We start from the raw sequence: 23,331 nt of genomic DNA on the forward strand, positions 1-23,331 counted from the left end.
AGAGATAAATAAGTGTTTTCAAATGGAGTAGGTAAATCAATCATCTCAAATTTTACTGTAAGTTTTATCAAAGACAGCAAAATTGATATATTATCTTTTTTCTTGTGCATACATATAAGCAACAGAATTAGAGAACTATCAGTATTACCAAAACATTCGATTCCAACTCAATAATCTTATTTTCTGAAGGGCTTAGCTCACTGTAATCTCTGAATTCTTGTTCTAATTTATCAATTTGCTTAACACTCATCGGTCTCCATCTCGACTTCTTCTTGGGTTTTGTCTCCCACACCACATCAGAACTTTGAAAACAAAACAAAGAAGCAAAAGAGAAGGATTAGCTTATTGAAAACAAGTTTTCAAGAACACAAAGAACACACCTACTTCAGTGTGACTTTAATATGTTGTAACTAAGGAATGAGAAAGCGCAACATAAAGCACTACTGTAGCAAACAGAAGTGACCCAAATCATGCACTGCCTTCTTGGAACTAAAGAGAAGCCAGTCTCTCCACTATGACGGGGAAAAAAAAAGTTAACAAGTCTGTTTAACTCCCCACTTTGATGAAGATGGGTATGTAGTGACACTAAGGAAGCTCCATCAAAGAAGCAGTACTGCCATCCATTGTCCTACAATCTCAATGTAGTTTTCTGCTTATAGTCCTGCATTTACTTTGGCATTTTAAATTTACTACAAATTGAAAAGTTCAAGTCAAGATAAAATGCCTCCTGCACTGTGCCTTATTTTTGACAGCTTCTTTATTTAGTCTTTCCATCTAAAATCAAGAGGTGGTTTTGTTTTACATGTTTCTTCTACTGATTTCATGGTGGGAGTTTTGGGTTTGTTTTTTGTTGTTTTTTTTAAAAATGCTATCCTTTCTTCTGTCTCTCAGTTTTATTAACGCAAATAATTAAACAACCTTAAAGGGCATTAGATGTTTTTCCCACTGCTTCTGTGAAAAGCTCTGTGCTTGACTTCACCTTACAGTCAAACTTAAAGCATAAAATAGGGAACAAACCAACACAATCAGGCAGGTAGAAGATACTTCTTTCCACAATTTACTCTCTAGACTATAAAAATATGTAACTTTCCAGACACAGCCACCTAACCTCTTTTATCTATATCAGTGTCTATATTGAGACACATCAATGGCAGAAAAAACAAAGGTGAGCTAAGTTCAAAACAACAACTAAAAAAAGAGTACTATCTTGATTGTTGAAAGTTTCCTCCTTTTTTTTTCTTTCCACCTTTTTTGGTTTTGTTTTTGGGTTTTGGGGTTTTCTTCTTGCTCCTAAAAAAATGAAGCCAATTTCAACAGTACTGCCATCCATTTTCAAGAAATCTGACATCTCATCTGGGTTTGACAAGAAAACAAAACTAACTATAAGCACTTAACAAATTACTATGGATGACTGCTTTCAAAGAAAAACAAATTTAGTGAAATCTCAACAGTATTGTGAATCTCAGCAATCAGCTGCCACTTCTAACCAAGTGTTTCCACTGCCTAAGTATCAGAGCACAGCTTCTCAGGTGAGGGCAAGGACTGGAATTTTCTTAGAAAATGATGGATAAGATTATGTGAAGCCTATGTGTATGAGAAGTTCACGCTTGTTTGTTTTTCAGTAAAGTGCAAAGAATTAATCAAGGAAAAACAACTCTCACTCTGTCAACCTCATAACTGAATAAAAAGAAGTGTGTGGCTTATGGCAATCATACTCAAGTGTCCCTTAATGATTAGAAAGAGCCCCTGCTCAAATATATGATAGCACACATTTCCAAGCATTACATAATTTCTTTCTGCTTCCATCTGAAATGTATAATTATAGTAGGAAACTCAAGCAGTAGAGCCATGGACCACCATAATTAATCAACCAAAACTAAAGGGACCTACAAGCTTTTGCATCAAAATTTCCAATGCAGAATTCAGCTGCTTGTGTAGTGAAGATAACAAAACCCACTGACACAAACTATTTGCAGACCTTGCTCCTTAAAACTCTATTATCACTTCTCAAACTACCTGGACAGGAAATATTTTCTGTCCAGTGTACTGGGAAGTCTGCTACACAGAATTACAAATACATGTTCCAAAACCACATACATCTAAATACAGTTAGAATATGCGTTAGAACAAAACACAGTGAAAGCATTTCTCTTGGCAGCAGGAAAATGTAGTCATTAGGTTTGAACACTGTTAACCCAGACTTCTATTTGCTCTTTCAGCACAAGCAAAAATGAAATACATAGAGTGAAAATACCCGAAGTTAAACATTTTATACTGTTGTACACAAAGTAAGTTACCTTGTAATTCCAATGTAGGACACCTCTTGTTTTGTATAATTATTAACCAATGAAACTCCAACATCTTGCAAAGACAGAACAATTTCTTGTTCTGCTAGTTCTGCTTTTACACTTTCATATGTCAATTTAAATACATTCTCATCTTCAGTGAACAGGACAATACGTTGCAAACCTTCATAAAACGACATTAAGTAGACCACTTTTCTAGAATCCACACTGAGTACTTCCATTTTGTCCTACAAATGAGAGGAAAAGTTTTTACAATGCTATTATCATTCTACTTCACAAAAAAAAAAAAGCAAAACAAAGCCACAGTCTTAGCAACACAACAAAGGAACACTTTTTTTTAAGGTACAGGAAAAAAGTAATTACAAAGTTTTATGACAACCTCTCACTACACACACACACTGACACTTTTCAACTGAAGACTGCTTACTTGAGCAAGCTCCAGCAAACAAAGTGTTGTTACTGTTCTGCATTTGGAACTCATGTATGAGACTGCTGATCATGCTCATAAAATACAAGTTTCATGCATACACTGATAATGGACATATAAATATAAGATTAGACACCATTAAAAGAAGATTTTGATAAAAAGAATATACCTCTTTTGCAGCAATTTCCTCGGTTCTATTTCCACATCTCCATTTTAATTTCTTAGATCCTGTTGGGTCTGCCCAAGTATACAACACTGCCTTATTTGGCTGAAGGCAGTCTTCCAATTCACTGAGGGAGCTAGAACAAAGTAATTTTAAATTCAAATGTCAATGAATATTTTGTATTAGTGACCTTTGCATTCTAGCATTTCAACAAGAACATTAATAATATTTTCAAGTAACGAGAACAGAACAAAATTAACATTATGCATGAAAAAACACACACAAAAACATTCTCACAACAGCAATAAGAATGAGGATTTGTAGTTTAATATACATATATATACTTTAAAAATGAAGTATATACAGTAGATTTTATATACTCATTTTCTTCCCCCTTTGTGATTTTCAGAAATGTGCTTTAAACTCCATTCCCTCTCACATATACTTAAAAACTTGCAGAATTGTCTTCTACAGCTCTGTGAAAGGATTCTACCCCAGGAGAAGAAGTGGAGAGATGCTCATCTCTGCTTGCTAGGATCCAGTTATTTGAACCATTCCCTCACATCCAAGCTGTGCCAGGGGAGGTTTAGATTGAACATTAGGAAGATTTTCTCTCAAAACACTGGAAGAACAGGTTTTCATGAGAGGCACGAGTTGCCACAAGCCCTTGACTTGGACAACACCCTTAATAACATGCTTTAACTTTTTATCAGACCTAAAGTGGTCAGGTAGTTGGGACTAAATGTATGCCCTTCCATATATGAAACATTGAACTCAGTTCTAATTAAACTGACAATAAGGATTCCCACAGTTTATCTAAAAAGATAAAAATTACTAATCTTTACAAAATAAAAACAAGCCAAACAATCATTCTTCAGGCAAACAGGAAGCAAACAGGATTTGACTAACAACTCTTCCGCCTTCCAAGTAAAAATCTTTAAACAACACTGCTCTCACTGACTGAAGGGAGAAAACTGGCTGTTTGGCTTTTAGAAATAAATAATTCAAGAATGATGCAGGTATACACTTCTCAGCAGTGCTCAGTATCTGCATACAGTGGCAAAGCATTACAAAAACATTAATGGTAGAGAAGAGTGTAACTCTGTACAGGTGCAGAAGTAAATATTCACTCACTGCAGAAGACTAATATTCATTAAAATTACCTTAGTTTTGTTCTGCCTTGGCAAAATTTATGTAACTACCTGTCATCCCCTATCTCACATAATTTGAACCCATTCTTTCAACTAAATTTTCTTCACTACTTATTCTGCACAGTCAGGACCTGCACAGTTCCAGAAAAGTACATCCTTTGCCCCCCACCAGGAATGTAGTTGTCACAAGGCCACAAAATTCATATAAAAAGACACCACAAAACAGCTCACTTGTAAAACTGCCTAGCAGTATTTAACATTGCTAACAATTCATTGCCTTCAATTTACCAAGCAAGAGATTTTTGGGTGCTCTGACAAAATTTGACAGCCATTTCCTCAAAACGGGCTTCTTTAGAGAATGCATGCTTACAATATACAAAACTACAGTTCATATGTCTCATGCAAACATCCACACTAAACCTCTTCATACATACCTTTGTCCATACTCAATAATTTCCTCTTTGGTATGGTTTATCAACAGAAATGGAGCTGCACCAGCATGGTAATTAGAAAAGGTAATCACCGTAGAATGTTCAGTCAGATTAACATCCACTGCAATTCCTCCAAGCTATCAGTTGTAAAAATTTTAAAGTAAATAACAGTGGAATGGATTTCCAAAGCCAATGTAAATGAAAAGCAAATGTAATTTAAATATTTTGAAGAACTTCTCATCATAAGATAAAACTATGATGTAGTAAAACTAGCTGTTTTACCATACCTTCAGAATATTTCCTTGATCTAAATACTAGGTAGCAGGTATTACGATTTGTAATTAATACTATGCAGGAGAGTTCTGTACCGTAAAAAGTTAGATTGGTAGTAGAGTTACCTTCCTTATTACAAGCTTACACATTCATGGCCTCAAGAACATTATAATACAAAAACCACTCACCTACTTAAAAACTACTCCTAGATGAGACTATCAGCAATATACAAGTTAATTTAGTGAAGTCAAAGTTATTCAGTGTTACTTTAGAACTAATATCAATACTTCTCACAAAGAATATTTGCAAAACAATCTGTATTTTAGCTCCTGTAGAACTGCTCCCCAGAGAAGCGCTTAAAACAGAATACCTACGTACATCTGTTTGTACACACACAAAAGAGAGAGCATGAGAATGCATTTGCATAAATGTAATATTTTCTTCAGGTAAAGTTTTGCAATAACTGATAGCATGGGAAAACAATTTGAGAATGAAAATTAAAAAGTGATTTATGCTATTTTACTTAACATGTTAACATGGAAGGCAATATGTTACCTTATTGTCCAAATGCAGTAAAAGAGAGTTTTCTTGCTGATCAAAATTTATCTTCTTTGGAGGGAGATCAGAATTTTCAACTCTAACAAGCAGTTTGTTGGCATCATTTTCAGGCCAAAAAGGAATGCACTAGAAAAATCAGAAATTTCAAAGTCAAAATACAAACCAGGCTTTGAATGCCATTCACATTAGCCCAAAATTCATCTAATGAAGTCTATCAAAAAGTGTATCAATTAGGATCAGAAACCCTATTTAAAAACCCTGAAAGTTATCACTTACCTGAATACAGTAAATTGAAACGAAGTCATTGAAAGGAAGTCAAGAAATAATTTTGACTACAGTGAAGAAAGTGAGGAGTAAGGAACTAAAGTGGAAAAAGTAGGACTTCATATTCACAACAAGAAGTACATTTAAAACGGAAAAAGTACATAAAATCCAGAGTATAAAATAACTACAACATTGAAAATGCCAAGCTGGTAAAATAAAAAAGATTAAAATGTTCTTCTATTAGCAGACCTTTTCCAAAAAAAATATAAATTTCAAATCAGTTTTACAGTGATAATGAATGACAACAAAATGGGACATTAGCACAAATGCCACCCCAGGGTAACTTGAGTACACAGGACATCAGCTACTAGCAGTCCTTCTAGAAGTGTTTCATATGTAAAACTACATATATACATATGAGTATAAAACACACAGTATGAAGCATTAGGCAGCTAAATCAGAGAGCACCTTCTGCTATTCATATTCAGAGCTGAAATAATAACCATTGTGGATTTAAAAATATCAAAGGCAATCTCTCTTCAATAGTTTGCTTGCTAAATGGAGACAACCAGGAGACAGAGAAGACAAAAGTTTTAATGGTAACAAATGAAGTCTCTTAAATGAATCCTGCCACAAGAACAAGCTATGACTAATAGTAACTCTCAGCTATCAACAGTCAAAGTCTTTTTAGATAGACATCTTTCCTGTATTTCAAATTGTTGACATGCAGCATCCAAAATTTTAAAACCATTTTTTCTAACATAGTTTAAGAAATGAGATGTCCATATTTAACTGCATCTGAATCCTAGAATTAATTCTTCAGTGGTGAAAGACTAGTTCACCAACTTACCATGCCACTAAGTTCCCTTTCCCATTGTTTCTCACACCACAGGAAGCAGGAAGACAAGGGAAAAAAATATAGTTAAACGGTAAGATTGAAGGTGTAATTTACATCAACATGTATCCCACAGACAAAGGAAATTTAAATTGTGCTGTAAACTATAATAAAACTCAGTATGTAAGTCTCAACATGGAATTAACCGAGCCCAGAAGAAATTGAAGAAGAATCAGTCAATAGTAAATGGAAGTTTAAAATCCAAACCAAGTAAGTAAAAAAGACTGGCTAAACAAGACATTACAGAATCAACTATAAGGAACTGAAAAATTTTTGCAGTAGACTTTAACCAGAGATTGTGTCACATAATGATGTAATTTTCAAGCCTTTTACCACACACTTGTTAAGTGCTTCACCAGATGTTATATTTATACAACAGTTTTGCTTCCACAGTGGGATCTTTATTTTATATTTAGCACTGGTCCTATGAACAGTCTTCAGCAATGTCTTCTTTCTATAAGGATAATTGTTGATCAACTGCCTTGCACTACACATAATTCAAAGGACTGTCCTTAGCAAACCACTGCACACTAATCACTGTCCAATAAACTCTATTGCAATCTTTGACAAACAATGCATTTTTCTAGAAATAGTGATTAAGGTTTCTGATATATATAGTACTTTCCACAGGGAAAGATGGGACATGGAAGATGTCTCAGAGAAGATCAGTTCTACTTAAGAACTGCTTTCTTTCCTGAAAAGACAAGCTATCTATCACTAAGAAAGAAGAGTGAATTTTAAAAAAATCAGCAGGAAAGTCTCTGCTCAACTTAAAATGACAAAAAAATAGAATAGTGGGAGAAAGGAGCAAGCCAAAATAGGCATTAACATTTCAATAAGCTGCTTCATTTTTGAAGATCTCTTACCTAATGTTAGAGAGTAATGTGAGAAATACTACAAAAATTATAGGCATTTATTTAAAAAATCTAGACTATCAGGATAGTAGAGCTAAGCATCTTAGCAACAGCATCAGATGTAAACTTGCTCCTGGAAATTGTTCTGGATTAAGAACAGAGACTGATTAAAGACAGACGAACAGAGGCTTGATACTACCTACATTTAGAGGAGATGAACTATTGGATATTGTATGAGGCAACTGAATTACAAAAGAACAACCCTGGCAGACCAAGGTTGTCACAACATGGATTTTTAGAGACCTCCTATCAAAGGGAAAAATATCGACACAATGCAAAAACAGGTTTAGAAGAGAATACAAATTCTTCTGTTGACTCATACACCTCTATTTGGTAAACTGCCATATCTAACTTTTCAAAGTTTTTAGGAGTGATCCTAAGATCACTCAGGATCTTAGTCTTCCCTGGATACTTTATTACTGAAAGAAGACTAAGATTTAATCAATACAATTATGAAACACCTAAGAAACACTGACATTTGTGGGACAAGCGAGAAAATCCTGTAAGCATACAAATAAAACAGTCAACATGGAAACCTAGGGATGATACATGCAGAAGGTATTTCAACTACCAAAACTACTACCTTTGAGTAGTTTTTGCAGAAATTTCAGAACTTTTTGCAAATATTTTAGCTCATTCTAATAGCAAAGATATATCAAATATAAACCATAAAACAAGAAGTAATACCATCTGACTATATTTCCCAAGAGTAAGAAATTAGATATGAAGTTGCCCATATTACTACACATACACCGCTATAGTGATGCAGTCATTTCAGACCTTTATCAATAAACTAGAGGAGGAATCATACATGTAAACAACACAAAATCTATGTAAGGCCAAGCAAAAAACCTTGATTCAGAGGAACATAAGAATATTAAGAAATAGAACGAACAGGCAGGCGTATGACAAAGAGTCCATTGCTGAGTAAAAGTAAAGAAACTTATTTTGAAAATGATAAGCATAATGGGAAGCTGAAGCGACTTCAACATATAAAGAGCTAAACCTTTATGCACACTTAATAAAAATCACAATGGAACAACATATCAATTTCATTAACTGAAATAATGCTATTTAAATGGCACATCTTTATTGACTGTATCATTAAAGATAATATGCACAGCTAAGGAGCATGTACTGAAGGTACCAAAAAAATAATAGAAAGATTTGGTTAGGAATCTCATTGAACATATTTTTTTAACTTTTGCAATTTGGTTTGCAAGCATTTTTAGTAACCACTTGGAGTATTTACAATGCTGATATTGAGGTGATGGAGTGTGTCCAAAGAATGGCAATGGAGCTGCTGAAAGGTCTAGAGCACAAGTCTTAGGAGGAGTGGCTGAGGGAGCTGGGATTGTTCTGTCTGGACAAAAGGAGGCTCAGAGGCCACCTTATCACGCTGTACAACTAGCCTGAAAGGAGGATGTGGCAAAGGGGGAGCTGGTCTCCAAGCATCAGGACCAAAGGAAACAGCCTCAGATGGCACTAGAGGACATTTAAAGTGACTATGAGGAAAAATTTCTTCACTAAAAGGAAAGTCTGGCATTAGAATAGGCTGCCCAGGGAAGTGGTGGAATCACCATTACTGGAAGTGTTAAAAAAATTGTGGATGTGGCATTTGGGGATTTATTTTTGTGGTGATTTTTTTATGGTAGTGCCAGGTTTGTGGCTGGACTTGATACATTATCTTAAGAAATCTTTTCCAAGCCTAACAATCCTGTATTTCTAGGATTCTAAAGGAAATTAACTGGGCCTTCAACCACACTATTTTTTAGGCTAAACTGTTTTGGATAAGGCTCTAGGGAAGGGGAAGGATTCACTCTTCCCAGAAGGCACTACAGATCACTTACAGCGTTAAGAAACCTCCAAACAAGCACTGCTTTTCCTACATGTCCTGCAGGAAGGCATGATGGCCCCAAGACCCAAAACCACATAAAACAAATTGTGTGATATTGCAGTGCAAACCACCAAGATGCACACGAAGTCTGCAAAGTCTCTGCAGCACAGACAAGAACCCTAAACCCATTTTCACACCACTTGGCCTGAGGGTCAGGGATCTCTTTCTAGGAAGTATGAATTGAGCACTTAGTAGCAGAAGTGAGACTCGACCCAGAAGAACCATTTGGATCACTCTGAACTGAATCATATGAGGGAATTTCTCCCCATACCTAAGTGGCTTCATGCATACCAGGTCAACCAAAATATTCTACCACATAACACTGCTAAACTGAACAGAAGCTCCACTGCCACTGCAGAGAGATAATACAGTAATAATATAATATAGTAGAGGTCTTTTTCTCAGACTATTTATGATACAATGTGACTGAATAAAAAATTCCAATTACAATGTTAACCAGCTTTACAGTATGTCCTAATTGAATACTGAGAAATGGTAAAGGATACAGATCATTTATTGAAAAGGCATGGTATATTCAAGCATTGTCATGGAACACTATATATGGCTCACATTTTCCATTAGAGAGAGAGAGAGTGTTCAAACCAGCTTTTTCCCCTTAGTGAAACAACTTGGAATAGGTTCCGTTATAAGTTTACCTGTTGTAAAACAATGGGAATCCACTTTTCCTTGCCCTCTTCAGCTACTTCCAAAGTGTAATTACTTCTATTTGAAATCATAAAAAATGGAGTGAAGGTTACAATTCTGGTAATATTGAAACTGCTATTATTTATGGTGATACCAACCTGTGAACAGAAGGACATTATTTTAAGTACACTTTTTAAACCACCTTTGTATCTCCTGAAAATAATTAATTTGAAAGATAAATTTAACTCACTTGATATTCCTTTTTATGACTCTTGCATTTCACAGAACCATGACTTCCAACAGTGTCCAATGAAAATGGATCAGACAGTTCACTGTCAGTTACCCGAAGCTGCGCCTGTGAAGAAGCACCCTGAATTAATTTTCCGTTTACAAGTCACTGACAACATTTAAAATTACATATATAAATTATGCATAAAGATAAATGGAAATACTGGTGTTTCTATTAAAAAATCAAGACATAACAACTGCCAGTATCATCTCATAGATGTATTTTCTACCATGCTTAGTTATAACCCATGTGGAAGAAGTGTTGTAAGTATAACACAATTCAGAGGAAGCAATCAGATAAGGATTCTTTAAAAACCATTATAATTAAAATTTCAAAGGAAAATCAATGCACTCTTGTAATCTCTTTCATATCATTCATCCATCAGTAATTTTCATAATTCAAAAACTAGGGAAACTCAAATGGTGAACTTAACCTTAGCATTCTACATACCCAGAACCAATCTACCAACCACCACTGCAAGTATTAATTTTCCATGTAGCATTCATTTCTCCAGTACCGCAGTTTTACATTTCCTGCACAATTTCTCTGACTTATTTGGAATAAGAACCTTTATTGATACAGTTTAAATGCAAAAGGAATTTGTTTTATTTAGAAAACAACTTCTCTGTGAACTACTTCTTTCAAAGTGAGGATCTCTTCCTTAACAATACCTCTGATAATGTAAATTTCCTATCTCAAGCATATTTGACTACATGCTTATTTAGAACACTGTTTTTAGACAGAGATATTATAGGTTTCATGCCTTTTACAGAGCACAGGATAGAGTAAACACATTTTAAAGTGTAAAAATGCTTTCATACAGCAACATAAGGGAGTATACAGCTGTGAGGTTTGCAAAATACAATACCTTGTTATTTTGAAGGAAGTTTTTAGGCTGGAAAGAAAAAAGGAGGGGCTTTTTGTAATCTGGAGGATGCTTGCGGTGAATACCATCCGCTTTGTATTGTAACATTCGACCAGTTTTATTCACCATCCAGTAGGGACTGTGAATTTCTATTACCATCTGCCCAGTTGTGTAGGTCACGTGAACAGCAATATCCAGCTCAGTCTTATCCAGCTCTGTGACACACTGAAATGTTGTGAAGCTGATATCAGGTAGATTGCTTTTTATAAGATACTCGCTTCTCCAGTCTTGATCAAGATAGTTAAGCAACTGCAAACCTAGTTTTGTTTGGTCCAAGACTGCATTATGAATCTGGGCAGAACATCCTTCTTGTAGAGTGTCATATTTGTTCCCATTTCCCTTAAAAAGACAATCAGACACCAAACAGAATCATACACAAAATTAATATAAACTTTTAGTTTTTAATTAGCTCTAAAAATTAGGATGCAAGCTATTTAGGCACAATTTTTAAATACCTTTTGCACTACTTAACTATGCTACTTTCCTGAACATCTACCTTAAAACAGTACTTTGCAAAGAGAACCTTAATGCATGGTCATCAATATTCAACATCAAAAAGCCCATCTGTCATCAAATTCAAACACACAACTCTTCTTACATGACAAATCTCCTCAACACAGTATTTTCTTCAGTAAATTTAAATTTGTAAAAGACATACAGAGCTTGTTACTTCCACACATATGGTATAAGCTACAGGCTCCAGTCCTAGTAATTATTTTTTTAAATTAAATTATTATTTACTTGTGGTGAAGTATTACTATTAGTGTTTTACTTACTACTTGAGTTCAAATACTAAATATTAAGATCATCTGAAAAAAAAAATCTGTCTCCCAACTGTATTTCCATTATCCTAAGCAACATCAATAAGGAGTGGGACACAATCCAGATCCATACAATGAAACCTACTGTGTTGAGGAATCTGTCTACACTGCATGTTTTAGGTATTTTACTCAAGTTGTCTCTCATCTGGCACTGAAAAGAATGTCTATTAACAGTCTAAGTGCACCTAATTGTTTAATTTCACCTGGAAATAATTTGAAGTCCAGCAGTAAGCTGCAGTTCTAGCCAAAACCTGGCAAAAAGGCAGGTCTGAGAAAAGTATGCTACTGCTGAAACACTGACTGCACATAAAATGCTAACATAGGGTGATTCACCCGAGACATTTTTCACAGAAAAAGCTGCACTATTTAATTAGGCTGAAGTTGCACTTGAGCGACTCTCACAGGGCTCAACTTGTACAGTGTTAAGTTTTCTTTTGCATATATATCTAAAGTATGGCTTAATAACACCACATTTCACATTCTGTGATATTTCAATTCTGGAAATACAGACTTTATTAGACTATATAAGACTTGCCTTTATAAGATTTTGCTTAAAAAATACTCCATCAGAACCCCTTTGTTCTAATCTCCAATTCAAACAGCTTTCACATTTTAAGTGGGAAACATCACTAAAATTCAAGCATTATACAATTACCTCTACAGAGTAAGTTATTTGGTAAGGAAGAAGATTGCGGAGAAGAACAGAAGGCCATAAATGAACAACATATGGAAAATCCCATTCATCTTCTGCACCTAATGAAGTGGTCAATGCATCTTTTACAGGAACAATATTGATGATAAGTGAGTGGTTAGTTGACTTCATAGATTGGCATTTCCTTTGTAATAAACTGTCAACATTTTTCATAATTTCATCAAAAGTAATTCCTTCACACATGTCAAATTCTGCACCCACTCCATTTTCATTGGCTAGTGGTTGCAAACTCAGTACGGATCTGTAAATGAAAACATTTTTAAACACTTAACATGTGACTGAATGTTTCAATTATAAAAAAGTACTATGCAACAGGGACATTCTAGTATTATTTGTATTTAAGAAGATTTCTAGCACTAGTTCATTGCCTGCCTCTATCTTGATTAAAGGAGGAATCAAATGATGGACTGGATCCCAAAATCTCATACTATTTTAACAGTTGGGTTTTTTGTTCCATACCTCCACATGCTTCCCTTACAAAGAAAGGGTTATTGGAGAATCTTATGAAGAGACTACTGAATTTCCTTACAGGTGCTGTTCTGTTCCGGTTCCAAGCTAAAGGCCAGGATCAACAACTTACTCCTAAAACCAAGGCACAGAAAGTGCCCTTCTTTTCAGTCATATAAAGCACCAAGTTAGTTCATGGATTATTTACACACATGGCTTTTATAAGGCAATGGCTTTAATTTAATACAGCTGCTCTGAACAGTTTTAACACATTTCCTGACTGCCTAGTGGAACTCATCTGTGCAAGGAATCAGAACATCACTAAATCTTATACAGATGGTTAGAAATATCAAAGAATTAATGAATCTACAGTACAACATAAGTAATAAAGGAGATATATATCTTTCACTATTAAAAACGAGGAGAGTGTTTGGAAGAAAATAGAAGGGAAAAGTCTCTGCAACCATAAAAAAAATCCATCAAAGCAAACCTACCTACATAAAACTTTGTTACAATTTAACTAAAGTTTACATTCAAACTCATTGCAATTTTGTTATTAGCTTGTGATAATAACATAGTTATGCTACATGCCAAGTTTTTCTAAGGTTGATGAGTCTTTTTTACGTCTTTTATAGAGTCTAAATGTATAGCTTTTAATCTCTTACGTCAGAGTAAGAGATTATCAAGAAGAATTACCAAGAAAATATGAAAAAAATTAAAAGAAGCCTTTTCAGAAAAAACAAAAAAGCTGCATTAATCACCAAACATCACTCACTAAGACTGCAATCACTGTGTTCCAAAAGTACATGAGCTCAGATTTTAAAGTAGCTTAGCTAATTTAACTTATTCATAAAATTTGATTTCAAAATCCTTCCAATTCAACAATTAAATAGTACTCTGTTTAACTTATACTACATGCCCTGAAAAGATCCTACCTAACAATGACAGCACAGTATTATTTCAGTATTAGGTAGCAAGGGTAAACAAATTTTTTAGCATAATTGTATAGATACAATAATCAAAAATGTAGAGACATATTCTACAATAAGAGAAAAATACAATAAAATACCTGTAAGAAGAAAAAGGTATGTTGAATTCATTTGCTGGTGAAGCAGTCCCTAAACATCTTCCTTCTTCAAAAACATTTAAAGGGATTGAAAAGTGATTCCTTATCTGTGTAAAATAAAAATCCAGCAACACACATTAGGAAAAACTGTAAAGACAAAGTATTTTGAGCTTAACAAAGCAAGTCTGGGAAGTCTTGTTTTTCATCTTACCCATATACCATTCAAGGTCAGTATTTCAGAAGAACTGCCTCTAAAACAGCAAATATTTTTAAATTACCTGGTTGTGCAGTTCAATGCTATATTTTATTAATGAAATAGATATGTTAACTGCAAAAAGCTTTTCAAGGAGAAACACAAGACTCTGAAAAACCAAAGGAAAGTAAATCCCAGCTATATGGTAACTTTCCAAACAGTGGTGTCCTAAAAATATAATAGATACAAGGTTCAAAAATCCATACAGTGGAAGTGTAAGGGAAGTTAGAAGTTTCAGGTTAAATCCTTAATGTCCATTCCAGGACACTTAGTTATCTTTCTTGCAATTTATTTATTTTTATTTATTTTAGGGTTAATTTAATTAGCTCCTAGAAAAAAAATAATTTAGAAAATAATAGTAAATTTTGTTACTAACCAAGTCATGAACCATTTTGAGTGAAAAAAAGCAACCGAAATGTAACAAGAACACTATCTCTATAGAACTGCAGTATCTAATTTATCACTGTAGCTATAAATCATATAATGTCTTTCAAAAATACTATGCAATCAAAAGACATATATACCTAAAGGTCACACTTTTCAACTGACACTGTACTAAATTTGAAAATAACATATCAATGGTACAGGATGAAGAAAATGAAATAACCTGACTGAAGCATAACCTGTGGAACCAAGGTGAGATTAAATGAAGTTTGATTAGTTCATACAAAACAAATAGTTCAAGACCAAAATTACAGTTAGTATTAGTTAAAATTATTAATTAATTGTCCTGATCCAAAGTCTGATTGATGTCTACCTGCATCCAGTCCATCTGTCACTTTAAAAATGGTTTTTATTCTTGAAAAATCAAACAAAAAGCAAAGCTATATAGACCATTCAGAGAAGTTTTAAAGTATGTTTTTTCAATGTTTATTTAAAGACTACAGGATTCTTTTCATTCATTAAAATTAAATGGATGGATATATAATGACCTGAATAGGGGAACGTATAGTTATCATCTTGCTTCCTTCAATAGTGTCAATTTGACTGACGATGGACCTTTCAACACCTGATTCCTCGTGTCTCACTTTGTAAATACATCGACCCACTTTAGTCAATGGAATCTTTTCCACAGCAGAATGATTATGTGGACCTAGAATTTACAAGAAGAGACATTAAATGCTCAAAAGGAGTATAAAGAAAGAATTGAAAGACAAAAATGTGTATTCAATAGAAGTTTCTGTGTCATTCAACCTAAAGAATAAAAAAACCACCTGCCTGATGAAAAAGTACAATCAGCACTCTTAACACGCTGCCCTTGCAGCGTCACTAAGGAAACAGCAAAGATTCTTTTCTTGCCACTAGGAAAAGAGTAAATGAGTCTATCACTCAAATATTTAAGTGGGTTTTGCTACTGCAAATAAAATTAGTGCCTCACAGGAAATGTTTAAAAGATGTAATAGCTTATTAACAAGGTACAGGTATTATATTGTAAAAACAATTCATCAAATGGTCAAGTTTGAAAAATTGCCAATTGCTACAATAAATCAATTTAAATTTTAAACAAATACACCATTAAAAATAGCTGAATTTTAATTTTAGCTTTAGCTATGGGTGTTTAAAATTATTTAAAATAATCTTTTTTAAAAAACATCCATTTTAAGAGTAACTTCCATAAATACACATATATACAGAACTCAATTTTAAAACAAAAATTATTTTCAGCAGCTGAATCCTGCAATAAAATATAAATGCAAACAAATATCTGACTCAATAAATATTATTACATAAATAATTTATCACAGCAGAAAAAACCGATGCTGCATAAATTAACAAGTATGATTATATATATAACTTCAAGCTGTAAAGGCTAAAGCAGGATTTCAAATACTGCCATGCATGTAGAATTCAAAGAGACGCTCCTTTCATGTTATGTTGTCCTCCAAATTTTATTGACCTGTACAAGACACTGTATTAAGGATGATAAACATTTACAAAAACAGAAAATATATGAACTTTAGAACTTACATATCTGAATGTAAAATCTCTTGCTACTCAGTGTTGTCATTGCTGTGAACTGGTCACTCTCACTTCTGCTTCTGACAAAATCCATATTTAAACTCTCTTTGTCTTCTAAATGAAATATTTTTGATCCAAATTCAACATTAAGGACACTAAAGGAATCACTAGGCAAGACTGTGATGGGAACTCCTAAAGAATTTATTATTACAAATGGTGCTCGTTCTTTTTTGAAGATGTCTGAAGTTTGACTGGCTGCTTCAGCAAATGCCTAGAAAGCAAAGAATCAATACAAAACATAAACACACTGAGTAAGACTTCACCAAGATGATCTCTGCAAGTATTCATCTAGCAGCTCTAACACCACATAGTTAAGAAATCTTTCTTACCGTGCCCAAGTTACTCAACATTTGCAGTCCTAACTTGGACAGTGTAATGTTGAGCTGGTCTTTTGAGGAAACATTTATTACTGTTTTATATTCTGGAACTTTGTAGTTCTCTTCTTCTTCATCATCTGATTCAAACAGCACTTTTTTAGCCTTCTTCATCTGAAAGGAGATGTTTAAAGAATTCTTATCTGACCACTCATTCTGTAGAAGAAAGTTTCACCTCAAGACTTTCTATGTCTCCCTTTCCCATTTCTATGTCCTGCCACAGTTTTCCTTTTTTGTTGTTTATGTTTTTATTCTCAAATAAAATCAAAGAGGGAGAGAAGAAGACAAGAGACAAATTATATACTCAGGATGTCAATGAAATTCAAGTAAGAGTAACGAAATTTATGATTATTCAAAAGTAAAGAAAATACATACTAACTACTAACGTATGCAGTAAATACTGAAAACATTCATCTTAACCTCTTGAGCAACACAGTGTAAAATGTTACACATAACTGCCTTCCTTTAGTGTTAAAACAGTCTGCAAATTTAGTCTTTTTGTATTTCCATAAATCAAATACCTATTTGCTTTTATTTGATTGAAAGAAAAAATAAAAAGCTCTGATGGAATATGTTTCTCTAGCCTTCAACACTTCTGGAAATTATGTATTTCCAAATGCTTTATTTCATATCAGGGTGAGGTGAGAAGACATGAGGTTTGACTCATTATCTTTTACCTCTTTCCTGTATTATGTCTTGTACCTCTCTGGCAAATTGTCAGGGGTATTTCTAATAGCAGTTTCTTAACTGCAGTATCTCAGTCCATAGTCTTTATCCTTCTGAGGCTATCACTGTAGAAAGTTTTTGATAAGGAAAAGGGTAGATCTTCAGTTCTGTGCAACCTCTCAGGTTAAAAATACTTGAACAATTTTGAAAAATTCAGGAAACAATGAAATGAAACAGTTAAGACGGAAGGAGGAAAATAGAGGTACTTCCCATTCTTTGATAAAGCCTTATCTAGTTTGAGACCAGAATCTTGACTGTTTCTATGGAAGATGAAAATTAGGTGGTAAGAACACTACTCCCACAGTACTCTATGTGCTAATCAACAGCTATCAGTTTTTCCAATACAATTTTGCTATACTACTACTGTGGAACAAGAGCAGTGGCTTGTCTTTCCAAAATAACTGAATGCATCATTAGCATATGGCCTAATAGGACAAACTGATATAAAGCTGTTAAGATTACCTTATGCAACTAGAATAAAATTTTGCCACTTGAAAGACAATATTTAACAGATCTGAGTGTCTGGATCTTTCCTCATATAAGAAGTGGTTTCATTTACTATTTGGGAAAAAACTCCCAGTAACCAACAAGGAATAAAATTGTTAGATGAGTCTCAGAAATGAAAGGTGGAGAGGATTTGGTTTTTTTAAGGTATCATAATGCGATATCTGAGCTCAGCTCTGTAAACTATACCTTGATTTCAAGAGTCCAGGGCCTGAATAAGTCAGTCTTCTCAACTTCTAGTGGTTCAAGCAAAGGTTCCCACACACCAAACATCTCATTAAAATAATGTACCTATCAAAATCCAGAAAGCAGTTAGGAATTTACATAAAACTTAAATAAAAAATTCTGATTTACAGTATATTAATTATTTTGGTAATCTAAAAGATTAATAATCAGATTGCGCTTTCAGCAGCTACCTTAAGATGAAACAAATGCCTTAGAAAAATAAATGAGGCAGCTAAGTTTCTACTGCAAAGTCCTTTCAAATAAGTGATAAAAATTGTGCCACTTAAAATACAATTTCAGCTTAAATGGTAGGTGCACTGGAATTCAAAAACACTACAAATAAGGAAGAATCCACCTACAACAATCACTGAATTTTGTTACTAATTTCCAAATATGAGTCCATTTGGATGTTTTATGAACAAAACTGTTTTACAGAAACAACACATTATATATTCTACTGTAACATTAACTGAAGATTATTAGAGACTTTTAGCCAGCTGCCATTCCAACATTTAACACTGATGCAACAGGTCTTTAAGAACTTGCAAAGAGTGTAAATGTGAGGCTGCATAACACCAATTACTGTGCCATTAACTAACATTACATCTAATGCATTAGATTTTCATTCTAACTTAGCTATCTTAACCCCTCATTCCCATCATGCTCCCACAACACATATCTGCAGGAGTTTAGTCACCAAATATTTGGGTTATTTTTCTTTTATTGTCTAAATAACTAGCATGTAAGATTTAGACAATAAGGTTTAGCATCCTCGGAAAACTTCTGTTTCTTTATGTAGGATTCCTTACCTCTAGCTCAAGGCGAGAATGTAGGTTGATTAGAGTACTCCAGTTCTTGACTTCTCCAACAAACGAGGACTTGGCTAAAAGCATTGGCACTGTTCTGTGCCCAACCCCAGCTTCAAGTGTTATAAAAACAGATTCTATATTAATTTTCAATGACTCTCCTGTGGGAACTAGTTCAGTCTTAGGATTTTTATCTCCATTTTCATTAGTCTCTTCAAGAAACCACATTTTTAGATTTTTTATATCTTTCTTATTCCACAAGTCAGGAGGAATTTGACTAATCTCTTCTTTCGTTGTTTCTGTAGTTCGATAAAGCGCTGATGTAATAGTAATTACTGTGTTTATGATTATTGGTGAAACCTGCAAAAAAGAAATTGGAATAACTGGAAATGAGAATCTAGTACAGAAATAGCTAGATTCAGACACAAAAATATAAGTATGTTACAATAACAAAACACTTCCATTTTCTACAGGACTCTCATTTGAACATACTTCCATTCCACAAGCAATAGTTCAATCTTTTCACATTTGCTATCCCTGCCTTATTTCCAGATTGAGGCTTTCTAAACTACTTCATTCAATGATTTATCTGAACACTTCAAACTTTTCTCTGCACACCAGGCATTTAATAAAACACTGATTCAAAACTGAAGCATAGTGACACAGTTGTTTATTTTCAATTTTATTCATTTTGACATGCTCAACAGGTAAGTGACCCAGTGAAGTACAGGAACAATTCCCCACTTCAGTCATTCCTGAAGCAACTTCATAGCCTGCTTAGTGGGAAGTAGAAAATTAAAAACATAACACAAGTCTACTTACTTCTATTGTTAGAGATTTAATGGTTAGATCAGCTGTTTGTGGACTAGTACCTGACTGTTTCATTTCAAAGAAGAAGTCACAAGGCTGCAATACCTATACAATAAAGTAAAAATATATGTCATATATAGAGAAAAATATTTTTATAAACTTGCTTTGAAATCATACATAAAAAAGTTTTTTACATTAATGAAAGGTTTTCTTTCTTTTTACTGAAAGAAAACTTACCCATATTTGGTTTTTCAAAATTAAGAGAAATCTGAACGTTAGTAACATGATGAAAGAAAAAACAAGTATCCAGAAGCATCACCTCAGCCATTCTCAATCATTAAAGTCTGAAACGTCAACTACAATAAAATACATTACACTTCAGTAAACCCACTCTTAGGGTAAAGTCTTCTGATACCTTCAATGCCCTGCATCATCATGTCTCTGACTTCTGAGGAAAACCCGTTTTTCAATTGCAATGCAGCAATGACACAGTTACAGTTTTCCTGAATAACAATACAGACATTTGAAACACAATCACTCAGTTCCAACTTTGTTTTGCAATCAGTCCCTGAACATTTTCACTTGCCAAAGTTTACCAAATTAGAGGTACGCTATAAACAAAACCAACACAATATTATTAATAGAGGACTCAGAGGCAATTAGACTATACTTGACACTGTGCAGACAGGAAAATTTGCTCTCAAATCCCCATCTGAGATGGTCAGTCTTTCAAAAACTATAATTTCAAACCATATTGATGCAGCAATCTTTTCTGACATCTCTGTCCATATCTGAATCAGATGCTGGAGGCATAGATATACCCTGAATTAGTCTAACCACACTTTTCCCAAATAAGTTTGATCTAACAGAAGTTTTTGTCCATAATATTGTTTTTACCCTATTGCTCGAATTACCTTTTTTTCTTTCTCTGTATTACATTCAGGAATGAAAAATAACAGATTTCTCTTTAGACCAACACACATATGAGAAACACACAAAAACCCCCTCATCATTCATGCTATTTTAAATCTAGAGGTTAGTTTCCCTATTCGGCATTTGGACATGACACTAAGGGATATGGTTTAGAGGTGACTATGGTAGTGCTGGGTTGAGAGTTCGATCAAATGATCCTGAAGGTCTCTTTCAGTTTTGATGATTTTGTCATCAAAAGGATGAATTCGTCCAACCTAATTACTTTCTGTCTTAGGTTACAATGTAAGATGTATCCAAAGGTATGTACTCTATCACCATCTTCATAAGCTGTTAAAACCAGGTGGGACAGTGTTCTTTATCTCCTCCACGACTCATCTCTCTGGGGTGGAGGGCAGGGGGAGAGAGATATATTCTCCTAATGGGCCATCAAGCCTCATTGCATGACTGATAAAATTACATCATCCCACTGTGAGATGCTGTGCCCAGGGAGAGGAGCCAAGCATTTCTACCTGGATACAATCTGAGGTCTGAACATCACAAATGGCTACTGGATTCTCAGAGGCCAAGAGCTCCATAGCCACCACAGGACCTTCAGAGGAAGATCAAACACTTCTACAGGATCACTGCCTTCAACAGAACCACATCTGACACATCAACAGGATTGCAGCCACCAATTAATCAGACCACTACTAATACCCTGACTAACAGTTGTCAGGTTATATTCTGTCTCCATCAGTGTTTCTGCACTATTAAATGTATTTTAATTCTCCTATTAAATTGTATTTCTGACTTGGGATCTCCTGGTGGCTTGCTTCCAAACTAGTGTACTTTCTCAGAGTAAAATTAGATTGTTTACAGAAAAGCCTGGGTTCAGAGGTTTGCTTACACACACTTTCAAAACGAGCAGTTATGCTCCTACCTAGGTTTTTTTGGGTGGTTTTTTTGATTTTTCTCAAAAACGTTCTGAATCTTTCAAGGAAGGTATTAAGGCACTGAAACTAGTGTCCTCTGAAGTATTTTTCCCTATCTATAACACAAGCATTCTGTCAGATTCAGATCTTTATCCCTGTTTCTACAGTCTGAGATAAGAGATTCTATCAGAAGATATTCCCGTAAGAGGGAAGATTTCATGCCCAATAGTTTTCTACAAAGAAAGTAACATTTATGCCACATTTGCCTGCCACAAAACCAGAAGTCGAACAATTTTGTATTGTGGCTATCAATGCTAGTGCATCACTTCTGAAATGACTACATAAACATTTTAGTGGAATTAAAGACTGGGTAAACCCAAGGAGTAAACTGAGGTGCTATGATTCTACCTGAAACTCAGATGAAAAGGAAGATCCAGTTCTTTCTGCTTACAGCTTTGGTCTTTCCTACATCACTCCATAAGTAAGCAGACAATACAGAGAGCTGAAAAGTTTTGCTCTTCAAAATTCCTCTGTGGTCTGAGTACACGAGTAATTGTTGTATATACAGCCAATTTCAATTTTTTTCTTTAATGCAATGATATCATCACAGAGTTAATTGAGGAACAGTCTGCTGTAGAGTCAGGAAAGCTGCAAGAAGCTCCAGGAGTCAGTGCGACTTTCACCTGGTCAGTAACTAACAAGTCTGATTCTGTTGCCAAATATAAATAGGCAGCTTTACTATAACAGATCTATAGACCAAAACATAAAGGAATTTCTGAACAGCATACAGTAAGTACATGATTCTGAATATGCACTTCCCTCTTTTTTTCCTGACACCGTTATTCTCTTACATATTCTCTTTAATACAAAGTTTTAGACTGACAGCACTCCAAATTTATTATATGGCATTTGACATAGCATATGCTTACAAAATTGTATTTACTTGGCTTACATGTGAAATGAAAGATAACATTATACTCCTTGGGGCTCTGCATTGTAGCTTGTCATACAAAGCAAACCCCAATGCCATAGATCAAGACAACGCTTTAGGTGTATATCAGACAAAAGGGAATAAAATCAACAAAATGTTAGCCACAAAATTTTACTCATACTGTAAATCTATAGTGCTATATTGTAGTATACATTTTAACGATGAACATTGCAGAAATTATCTGTATTTTAGTTACACAGCAGCTTTTAAGTTACATGGCACCTTTTAAACACACAGCATGGTTGCAAACTCACCGTAGTAATGCTCCCTTTCCTTTCTTCTGGAAGAAATGGGCATGCTTTTATCTGTATTTCTCTAACAGCAGCTGTCATGTTGTATCTTTCAGGGCTATTTTTAATGAAGACCTCACACTGTGTTGTAACCACCAATGCAGGAGCATCACTTCTAGTTAAATCAGCCACAAACACAATCTCTGGATTTTTAACAACAATGTTCATTTCCATTGTAGATACAGGCTGCACAGATGCTTCAGAAATATAAATAACATTAGTTTACTTGTTCAAAGATTAAATCTCAATTATTTTCTTGTTGATTTAATTATTAATATAATTAATTTTATAATTAATAACAATAA

The 23,331-nt window shown here is 34.3% G+C and overlaps 1 protein-coding gene across 1 annotated transcript in view; it reads right to left on the minus strand.

Annotated features, from left to right (window-relative positions):
• Nucleotides 1-23,331, minus strand: part of VPS13A (vacuolar protein sorting 13 homolog A) — a 108,171-nt gene that overhangs the window by 26,092 nt on the left and 58,748 nt on the right. Inside the window, exons 39-55 of the mRNA XM_058043374.1 lie at nt 22,991-23,223; nt 19,914-20,006; nt 19,095-19,451; nt 18,250-18,351; nt 16,786-16,944; nt 16,406-16,667; nt 15,370-15,530; nt 14,188-14,291; nt 12,615-12,912; nt 11,082-11,477; nt 10,175-10,279; nt 9,936-10,082; nt 5,307-5,435; nt 4,482-4,615; nt 2,903-3,032; nt 2,298-2,533; nt 149-302 (exon numbers count right to left, since the gene is read on the minus strand). Coding sequence (XP_057899357.1) covers nt 149-302; nt 2,298-2,533; nt 2,903-3,032; nt 4,482-4,615; nt 5,307-5,435; nt 9,936-10,082; nt 10,175-10,279; nt 11,082-11,477; nt 12,615-12,912; nt 14,188-14,291; nt 15,370-15,530; nt 16,406-16,667; nt 16,786-16,944; nt 18,250-18,351; nt 19,095-19,451; nt 19,914-20,006; nt 22,991-23,223 — 3,200 coding nt within the window. The remainder of the gene's footprint in view (nt 1-148; nt 303-2,297; nt 2,534-2,902; nt 3,033-4,481; nt 4,616-5,306; nt 5,436-9,935; nt 10,083-10,174; nt 10,280-11,081; nt 11,478-12,614; nt 12,913-14,187; nt 14,292-15,369; nt 15,531-16,405; nt 16,668-16,785; nt 16,945-18,249; nt 18,352-19,094; nt 19,452-19,913; nt 20,007-22,990; nt 23,224-23,331) is intronic.

The sequence above is a fragment of the Melospiza georgiana genome, chromosome Z, assembly GCF_028018845.1.
Source record: "Melospiza georgiana isolate bMelGeo1 chromosome Z, bMelGeo1.pri, whole genome shotgun sequence".
NCBI lineage: Eukaryota > Metazoa > Chordata > Aves > Passeriformes > Passerellidae > Melospiza > Melospiza georgiana.